Source organism: Eleutherodactylus coqui, chromosome 3 (genome assembly GCF_035609145.1).
Source record: "Eleutherodactylus coqui strain aEleCoq1 chromosome 3, aEleCoq1.hap1, whole genome shotgun sequence".
Taxonomy (NCBI): Eukaryota; Metazoa; Chordata; class Amphibia; order Anura; family Eleutherodactylidae; genus Eleutherodactylus; species Eleutherodactylus coqui.
In genome coordinates this window covers 8,272,301-8,282,845 of record NC_089839.1, presented here as the reverse complement: position 1 = coordinate 8,282,845, position 10,545 = coordinate 8,272,301, and the positions used below count along the sequence as shown (strand labels likewise).

At 54.3% G+C, this 10,545-nt stretch overlaps 1 protein-coding gene across 2 annotated transcripts in view; it reads left to right on the top strand.

Annotated features, from left to right (window-relative positions):
* Positions 1 to 9,380: 9,380 nt before the first annotated feature.
* The window catches only part of EPRS1 (glutamyl-prolyl-tRNA synthetase 1), a 127,903-nt gene continuing 126,738 nt past the window's right edge, over positions 9,381 to 10,545 (top strand). For both annotated transcript variants that reach the window (XM_066595085.1, XM_066595084.1), the window contains exon 1: positions 9,381 to 9,511. In XM_066595085.1, the coding sequence (XP_066451182.1) occupies positions 9,466 to 9,511 (46 nt within the window). In that variant the 5' untranslated portion in view covers positions 9,381 to 9,465. The remainder of the gene's footprint in view (positions 9,512 to 10,545) is intronic.

The window sequence follows — 10,545 nt, the reverse complement described above, 5'->3', positions numbered from 1 at the left end:
TTATGTAAAAAGCAGCAAAAGTAGAGACCGAGTCATTGCCAAAAAGTGTAAAACTAACCCTAAACTGATCTATACAACTATACAAATAGTAAAACGATTGATACTGAAAGTGTTACCTCTTTAAGTAATAATATAGGAAAACTTCTAGAAGGCAATGAACAGAGGAAAATGAAATGTCAGGTGAAATGCAGAGTGACAAAGTAAACTCTCCATTACATGTCATCAGTCTAAGGGTCCGTTTACAATGAATGATCATTATTTGAACAAACGAATGGCTGAGTGCCGTCAGAGTTCGCTTGTGCAGCCTTATAGAGGCAGATACACTGTTGGCTTGTTAAAAAATGAGCAATTGTTCAGTCGTTCACATTTGCTGTATGAGTGAATAAGAAAGACTGAACGAGGGCGTAAAAGCGCCCAGCCAGCCAAGATAGTGCAGTTCGGCCGGGCACTTTTACACTGACAGCGGCTGCATAGACTCTTATGGGAGCCTATGACAGCAGCCGGAGAAGGGAGGTGGGAAGGAGTTTAGCAGCGTGACTGCTAAACGCCCACCCCTTTCCTCCTCCTCTCCGCCCCTTGCTGGCTGTTTGTAATGGGAGAGGCAGGAGGGGGGTGGAGCTAGTTGCTAAGTTCTCACCCTGTCTTCCTCCCATTACTGGCTGCGACAAGGGGCGGAGGAGGGAGCTTAGAATACTACCTCCCGCCTCCTCCCCTTGCTGAGAGACAGGGAGGTAAAGGGAAGACAGTTTAGCAGAGCCCTCCCAACGGCATTACAGGCTCGGCGTATATGCACCGGGCCAGGGCCATCTGAACAGGTGCACAAACGTTCGAAAATTAGTGTTAGTCTCAAAGCTTTTGGCCACGACTGTATAGACAAACAGCGGCACCGGTTACAGTGTAGATTCTCTTGGTGCGGCTGTTCCGGGCTTCCATATCCAACATAACAGCCCCTTCAGGGGGCGGAGCAGCGCTGAAAACCAGAATTTTCTTTTTTCTTGACTACTTATCCAAAACTTACAGATGGCCATAATGAATACTACAGGTTACAAGTCATTCATGTTTACCGGTCAGATACGATCTCATGACCAGCCTTTACTGATACAAGTGACAATAATGGCAGTCCTGATAACCTGCTGAAGTATCGCCAGCCGCAGGAAATCCCACGTAGCAATGGTTTACATGAACACCAAGAAAAACCGCACTATTTTTAAGGACTATCCAGAAAAATCTGGACGGCTGGCGCCCCTGGTGCAGAGGTGGCATCGCGGCCGAGCCCAGGAGCCTCAAGAGCCCGCTGCCACATAAGCAGATCTCAGTATTATAAATGGTGCATGGTAGGTGGCCCTGTTACAGACTCTGCCTTGGGGCCCGGCAGCTTTAGGTTTGGCCTCCAAGTTATGGTCAGTTCAAATTATTTACATCCGCAGTGATTTTGTTCAATTCTTATAGTGTCAAACTATTGGTCCCAGCAAGCTCTTCACATGCATTACACATGAGCCAGGCAAGTCATGGATACGACCATCCAACCTCTCACATCCCAATAATACACCCCCTCTGGTAACGGGGTGAAACCTCTTCTCTGCGTCGTAGAGGCGTCTAGCGGCCAACAAGCTCTACAAGTGGAAGAAGAGGTCACTACACACAAGGAGCCTCTGAGAGCCTCTTATAGGCCAAGGGGGGAACCACTTTTAGGACCTCCGGTGACAAGACCGTCCATCTAATCACCAGAACTCTCAGCATTACAGATCTGCCTGAGATGGGAACCGCAGGACGGGTTTTATGGCAAAATAACTTCTGGGGGAGTGCTTTTTTACAAAGAGTGAATACAGAGTTTGTTTCCAAACTTGCTGGCAAAACATCATAAGCAGTTGTGACTTTTTTTTACAGTTATTCCATTGATGCCCCGCTAGGGGGCGCACCGTTATTATGTAAACTCTGCCTCCAATAGTTCAAAGTGATGACGCACTACCAAGAACAGCCATGTGATGGTGCTCTCTGATCTATAAAGACTTTGGGGGCTCGTCCAGATATGTGGACTCTGCTAGCCCGAGAATAGAGGTGGACAGACATCTGTCTGGGTTGACTTAGTGATCCTGCACTGAGCAGGGCGTTGGACCCGATGACCCTGGAGGTCCCGTCCAACTCTACCATTCTAGGATCCTATGGATCCAGACCCACAACACTGTGTCAGAGCGGCTCAAATGCTTTCCGATAGAGGTAGACAATTCACTGGATGATGGTTTAAGGTGCTCATCTATAAAATCGGCGGCGTGCGCCATCCAGAGTGTCATCCGGGCGCACTGTGTCGGCGACAGAAACCGCAAGCAGATGGATACAATAATCAGTATAATCTAAAAGTGCCCCGACGGATAGCAGACCCACCATCCCCCGCCATGCCTGCGTTAATACATAATATGTCAATTCTGGGGCATCTTTGCTTAGTACTCTGTGTGGCACTGTTCCTCTGTTATTCCTCATGGAAATATATATTATTAAATTGACATTAGCATTCCCCCCGCCAATGGAGAAGTGACAAGGTAGCCCTACACCCTCAGTAGTTGTTCGACCGCTATTCTTCCCAACGTCTCCATCCACAAGTGTGCTCAGTCCCCGTGTTTTCAATGAGGGGAGGGGAGTAAGCCGCTGACCATTGCTGCTGACCATCACCCCCGACCTCTCTGCTGCCTAAAGCAAACTATAGGAAGGTGCCCCCCACTCCATCCAGGGGTGCATCTGCCATGAGGCATGTTGGGCCACTCACATGAGGCTGCGCCACCTTGTGTGGAGTGGGGTTGGGTGTGGTGGGCAGAACTTACATGAAGCAGGTGGAATGTCAGTGGGAACTGTGTGCAAGCAAGCAGCCAGGCTGAGCGCAGCTACAGAGCTCTAAGCGCAGCATGTGGGTTACAATGATGGCCTGGGGCCTTTTGAAGGCTTGTCACGTATTTCTGCCCAACAGGCTGCTAGTAAAAGTACAATGAACTGCAGTATAGACGTATTACAGTATATTCTACAAGTGATCAGAAGATTGCGAGTGACCCTCCTTAGGCCCTGTGTATTGCCGAAGCGGCAGTGACCCTCCTTAGGCCCTGTGTATTGCCGAAGCGGCAGTGACCCTCCTTAGGCCCTGTGTATTGCCGAAGTCGCAGTGACCCTCCTTAGGCCCTGTGTATTGCCGAAGTGGCAGTGACCCTCCTTAGGCCCTGTGTATTGTCGAAGCGGCAGTGACCCTCCTTAGGCCCTGTGTATTGCCGAAGCGGCAGTGACCCTCCTTAGGCCCTGTGTATTGCCGAAGCGGCAGTGACCCTCCTTAGGCCCTGTGTATTGCCGAAGCGGCAGTGACCCTCCTTAGGCCCTGTGTATTGCCGAAGCGGCAGTGACCCTCCTTAGGCCCTGTGTATTGCCGAAGCGGCAGTGACCCTCCTTAGGCCCTGTGTATTGCCGAAGCGGCAGTGACCCTCCTTAGGCCCTGTGTATTGCCGAAGCGGCAGTGACCCTCCTTAGGCCCAATGTCCACGGGCGGAATCCAGCCCTGCCCGCGGCCAGTGAGCCTTGCGTATCTGTATTTTCCCAGCAGCGGAATCCGCATGGACGTCTTCACTTCCAGGTTCGCTGTACTGTGCATGGTCCTCACGGGTGTGCTTCAGATCAGACGGCTTCCATCGAATCCGCAAATCAAATTTGCCTGTGGACATTGGGCCTCAGGCCCCGTGTATTGTCAAGGTCCCAGTGACCCTCCTTAGGCCCCGTGTATTTGCAAGGTCCCAGTGACCCTCCTTAGGCCCCGTGTATTGTCAAGGTCCCAATGACCCTCCTTAGGCCCCGTGTATTGTCACAGCCCCAGTGACCCTCTTCAGGCCCCGTGTATTGTCAAGGTCCCAGTGACCCTCCTTAGGCCCCGTGTATTGTCAAGGTCCCAGTGACCCTCCTTAGGCCCCATGTATTCTTAAGGTCCCAGTGACCCTCCTTAGGCCCCGTGTATTGCCAAGGTCCCAGTGACCCTCCTTAGGCCCCGTGTATTGCCAAGGTCCCAGTGACCCTCCTTAGGCCCCGTGTATTGCCAAGGTCCCAGTGACCCTCCTTAGGCCCCGTGTATTGTAAAGGTCCCAGTGACCCTCCTTAGGCCCCGTATATTGTCAAGGTCCCAATGACCCACCATAAACAATATTTTCATTGTTTGGGTCGTTACGAAACTGTTATGCGCTGCTTTCTTACAGATTTTTTAGGGGAAAAATGTGAATTGATTTTTAAACTGGATTTTTTTTTTTATTAAACTTTTTTTTCAGCTATTTTTTAGTCCCTCAAGAGGGCTTGAAGATGTGATTGTTTGATTGTTAGGATAGTACACTGCATTGCTTATGTAGTGCGTTCTACTCCATAGACTCCGCTGCAGGCAGGATCTTATAGACTGAGTTAAGACCCATTTTCGCACAAAGATAATCTTTCAAAAGATTAGCGACCATTTTGCATAAAGTATTAATAGGCACTAACTGCTATTAGTACTTTATCAGCTTTATTTGCATGCGAATGAGCTTCTGGGAGCTGTTGCAGAACTTGGCTGGTCTTAACTATGTAATTAGCTCAATTGTTCAGCCACAGGCTGCTAAGAGAAAACAATGTAATCTCTAGCTCCCTGTGGAGACTTCAGCACCATGGACAGCAGACACAGTGTGCTGTCCTGCTTATCTTCACTCAGGCTGAAGGATGGTTTTAATAAACAGCTGAAGGATGATGGGAGCATTTACACACAAAAATTATCGCTCCAAAGATGGCTTTTCAGTGAATTTTGGGCGATAATTGTTGTGTCTAAATGGGCCTTTATGTGGCAGACATGGAGGCCTTTGTCAGCCTGATGGCTGGTATTTGAGCCCATTGCTTGTTTGCAATCACACTGTGGGGTGCCACTCCCTCTATTATCTGCTTACATGCTGCAGTTGTGATTGATTATGGCATATAAGGGGTTAAACCACCAGAATATGAGGTTTCCCCGTTCCTGGCAGTCAGAACAGGAGCCTCGCTGTCAGTCAGCCAAGCCACTGCCCCAACAAGATGTATGTGCGGGTATAAAGCCCCTTAGTGAGGTCAGTAAAAAGGCATATTGGTGGTCAGTGAGGAGTTAAAGCAACATTACAACGTAGCATCTTGGGGCGCTTTAATGATGCCTTGTATACAGTGATAGCCATCAAATAACAACATGGTCATGTGACATCTTGCCGTCATCATGGCATCCACCACATGCTCGGCCGCGGGGTATAGCGGAATTTATGTGGTAAATTTATTAAAAGATATTTCCATTTATTTACATGCTCAGGTGTTCTTCTCTCCCCACAATGTACCTTCCAGGTCATCCCCCCCCCCCCCCCCCCCGGGTACCCTCACTTACTTTACCATCGTTTGAGGTACATACTGTACGACTTTTCCGCCCGCTGTCCATTCTTGTAGCAGTTATCTACCGCCCCACCGGTCCTCTCTGCCTGTTTCTGGATCACTTTGCCGCCTGGCTCCCCCACCTCTCACCCTGCGAAATCCCAACCCTCATCCTGGGAGACTTAATGACCCCATCTCCTCATCTGCCTCTCAGCTTCTATCGCTCACCTCCTCTCTTGGTCTCTCACAGCCTCTCCCACTCACAGGGATGGCAATACTCTGGATCTGATCGTCCTCCATCTCTGCTCTGCCTCCCACTTTTCTAACTCCCCTCTCCCACTCTCGGATCATAGCCTCCTCTCCTTCTCTGTCTCGCTCCCTAACATCTCTCCAGACCCTCCTACCTGCCGTACCTACAGGAACCTTAAGGCCATTCACACCCAATTACTTCAAAAAGAAAATCAACGAAATCCATCAGGAAATAACCTCCCAATCCCAGACTAGCCCTGACCCTAGTCTTGTCAGCACTGCATCTAGCTCCTGTTCACTGTCTGTACGCAGACCAACGACAGAGAAGAAGTCCTGATTGCTCTCCACTGCTTGTCCCACCACCTGCGCTAGCGACCCTCTCCCCCCATGCCTCCTCCGGACCCTCTCCCCTCACACTTCTTCTGGTCCCTCTCTCCTCACACCTCCTTCAGTCCCTCTCCCCTCACACCTCCTCCGGTCCCTCTCCCCTCACGCCTCCTCCAGTCCCTCTCCTCTCATGCCTCCTCCGATCCCTCTCCCCTCACACCTCCTCTGTTCCCTCTCCCCTCACACCCCCTCTGGTCCCTCTCCCCTCACACCCCCTCTGGTCCCTCTCCCCTCACACCCCCTCTGGTCCCTCTCCCCTCACACCCCCTCTGGTCCCTCTCCCCTCACACCTCCTCTGGTCCCTCTCCCCTCACACCTCCCCTGGTCCCTCTCCCCTCACACCTCCTCCGGTCCCTCTTCCCTCACACCTTCTCCGGTCCCTCTTCCCTCACACCTCCTCTGGTCCCTCTTCCCTCACACCTTCTCCGGTCCCTCTTCCCCCACCCTCTCCGGTCCCTCTTCCCTCACACCCTCTCCGGTCCCTCTTCCCTCACACCCTCTCCGGTCCCTCTTCCCTCACACCCTCTCCGGTCCCTCTTCCCTCACACCCTCTCCGGTCCCTCTTCCCTCACACCCTCTCCGGTCCCTCTTCCCTCACACCCTCTCCGGTCCCTCTTCCCTCACACCTCCTCCGGTCCCTCTTCCCTCACACCTCCTCCGGTCCCTCTCCCTGGTTGTCATCTTCCACCTCACTGCTACATTCAACCTCTCTCTAACCTCTGGCATCTTCCCCTCCTCATTCAAACACACTATAATAGCCACACTGCTAAAGAAACCGACTTTTGACGTGACTGATGCCAACTACTGACCCGTCTCCAACCTCCCCTTCATCTCCAAACTACTAGAACGCCTGGTTTACTCCCGTCCTATAAGCTACCTATCAGAGAACTCTCTCCTAGACCCCCTACAGTCCGGCTTCTGCCCTCTACACTCGACAGAAACCGCCCTTACAAAGGTGTCAAACAACCTCCTGAAGGCTAAATTGAGGGGCAACTATTCCCTACTGATCCTCCTCGATTTCTCTTCAGCATTTGACAATGTTGACGACAAACTAGTACGTACCTCCTCAGTACACTCTGGTCTATCGGCCTAAAGGACACTGCTCTCTCCTGGTTCTCCTCCTACCTATCTGACCGCTCCTTCAGTGTATGCTTTGCAGGCTATACCTCCCTTCCTCTTCCTCTTGCTGTTGGGGTCCCCCAGGGCTCGGTCCTCGGCCACCTCCTTTCCTCTACCCCTTGCTGTTGGGGTCCGGCAGGGTTCGGTCCTCGGCTCCCTCCTCTCCTCTACCCCTTGCTGTTGGGGTCCCCCAGGGCTCGGTCCTCGGCCCCTTCCTCTCCTCTTTCACTTGCTGTTGGTATCCCCCAGGACTCGGTCCTCAGCCCCCTCCTCTCCTCTACCCTTTGCTGTTGGGGTCCTTCAGGGCTTGGTCCTCTTCCCGCGCCTTACTCTTCTCGTCCCTCATCCACAGCGCAGCGTCCCCCCCCTATCGCCTCCCTCATCCACAGCGCAGCGCCCCCCATATCGCCTCCTTCATCCACAGCACAGCGCCCCCCCTATATCGCCTCCCTCATCCACAGCGCAGCGCCCCCCTATATCGCCTCCCTCATCCACAGCGCAGCGCCCCCCCATATCGCCTCCCTCATCCACAGCGCAGCGCCCCCCCCCATATCGCCTCCCTCATCCACAGCGCAGCGCCCCCCCATATCGCCTCCCTAATCCACAGCACAGCGCCCCCCCCATATCGCCTCCCTCATCCACAGCACAGCGCCCCCCCCATATCGCCTCCCTCATCCACAGCGCAGCGCCCCCCCCCCATATCGCCTCCCTCATCCACAGCGCAGCGCCCCCCCATATCGCCTCCCTCATCCACAGCGCAGCGCCCCCCCCCCATATCGCCTCCCTCATCCACAGCGCAGCGCCCCCCTATATCGCCTCCCTCATCCACAGCGCAGCGCCCCCCTATATCGCCTCCCTCATCCACAGCGCAGCGCCCCCCCATATCGCCTCCCTCATCCACAGCGCAGCGCCCCCCCATATCGCCTCCCTCATCCACAGCGCAGCGCCCCCCCATATCGCCTCCCTCATCCACAGCGCAGCGCCCCCCCCCCATATCGCCTCCCTCATCCACAGCGCAGCGCCCCCCCCATATCGCCTCCCTCATCCACAGCGCAGCGCCCCCCCATATCGCCTCCCTCATCCACAGCGCAGCGCCCCCCCCATATCGCCTCCCTCATCCACAGCGCCCCCCCATATCACCTCCCTCATCCACAGCGCAGCGCCCCCCCATATCGCCTCCCTCATCCACAGCGCAGCGCCCCCCCCATATCGCCTCCCTTATCCACAGTGCAGCGCCCCCCCATATCGCCTCCCTCATCCACAGCACAGCGCCCCCCCATATCGCCTCCCTCATCCACAGCACAGCTCCCCCCTATATCGCCTCCCTCATCTCAATCCATCACCCAGCCCGGGCTCTCCGCTCTGCTAACGAAACCAGACTGAGCGCCCCTTTAATTCGAACTTCTCATTACCACCTCCAAGACTTCTCCAGAGCAGCACCGGTCCTCTGGAACGCACTACCAAAGGCTATCCAGGCAATCCAGGACTCGCAGAACTTCAGGCGTGCTCTAAAAACGCACCTCTTCAGGGAGGCATACCGCATTCCCTAAACAAACCCCTCTGTACTCCGCCTGATAACATGCTCCCTGACCTACTGACTGCAATCCCTGCTAGCCATCATAAACCGCTCCTGCAGTCATACCGATTCTGCCGTCACACGGCTAAATGTCTGACCATTGTCTATGTGTATAGAATCCCTCACTGTCCACCTCCCCATACCGGGCACATCTCCCCCCCGCCATACCGTGCACATCTCCAGCCCTTAACCTTCTGTATCCCCCATTATCTGTAGTATGTAAGCTCGTTGGATCACTGCACCCCTACTGTGTCCATCAGCTGATCACCTAGATGTAACTGGGTTTTTTTGTCTTTCTGTATCCCCCCTCTCTATGTAAGCGCTGTGGAATATGTTGGCGCCATACGAATAAAGTTTATTATTATGTTTATTGTTACGGTTCGGGCAGGCGACAGCCGCCCTTCAATACAATCGAGGTCTAGAATATCAGGGAGGAAAGCAGAAGGGCAGCTGTGCCCGAAGCAACCAATTAGATCGCAGCTTCCATTTTCTAAAGGGCGTTTGAAAAGTAAGAGTTAGCATTTGATTGGCTGTTCAGACACAGCTCAGCCGCGGCCGCTGCGGTCGCCTAGCAACAAGCTGACCAAGAGCGACACGTAATGTAATTCTGCATCAAAGATGGCGGCCGCGGAGCATTTGCCCACACTCAAGATGGCGGCGCCGGAAGTGTGGTGCTGTGGTGGGCCGGCGACGGAAGCGCCTTCTCTCTTTCTCATTCAGTCGGCAGCTTCGTGGCAGCCTCTGGGCTCAAGAGCGGGAGAGGAAGGATGGCGCTCAGCCTGACCGTGTCCAGCAGCCCGAGTCCTCCACTGGGTGAGGAGAGCGGCCGCCAGGGGGCGTCACCGGCGGCCCTTACTGATACGGCACCGGCTACTTTATATGTGACACGCGGCGGCGAGGTACTACAAGTCCCAGCGTGCGCTGTCATCTGCGCGGTGCATGCTGGGACTTGTAGTTCCGCCGGGGGGCGTGGTGTGCAGCTCTTGCATGCTCTGTCATCATCTCCGGATCGCTGGGACTTGTAGTTCCACAACTGTAGGAGAAGCATATCTGATGTGAACCTGTGTTTTCCCAGCATGCTCTTGTGCGATGCTGGAACTTGTAGTTCTTCTACTGTCGGAGAGAGGCTGCAGTGGAACCACAAGTCCCAGCGAGCTCCATCATCGTCCTCACCATTACAGAAGCAGATCTTATGTATGGGGGAGCATGTATGGTGGGGAACTACAAGTCCCAGCATGCTGGGTGGTCTTTTCTCTCATGTAGCGTCCCGCCCTGGTGCACCGAAGTTTGCCAGATGCTGAGATTTACGGCGCGTCGCCGCCAGCTGCTGGGATTGCGCCGGTCCTGCGGTTTCCGGGGTTTGCTATTGGTGTATAGGGTGGGCCCCTCCTCCTCACCGTTGGTGCGCCCTGGTAGGGGGTGCGGGGGTCCGTCTGACCTCGCTGTGTGGCGGCGGATGACGTATAATGAGGTTACATCAGCCGGCGGGGTCACTCCTCACGTCTGCACAGCGCCGGGCGGCTCCTCTTTCCATTTTTCGTACCGTTTGGCGGTTTTCTGGGCGGCCCCCTTACCCCCCCCCCCCCCCCCTCTGTGCATCCAGCAGCGCCCTGTATCTGCTAATCCCATGGGCACCAAGATGGCGGCAGCATTGCGTGCCCCGACCGTACAGTCACACGTAGCCGCTCCGCCACGCTTGACCAATCCCCGACGACTCCTGTCCGTGTGTCGATAAAGCTGTTGTACGAGGGGGGGGGGGGGGGGTGACTCGCTTTCTGGGGTCCGCTCCCCTAGGGGTGATGTCATAGTACGGCTCAGCGGTCGCTGGGGGGCTCCGCCTCCCCCGA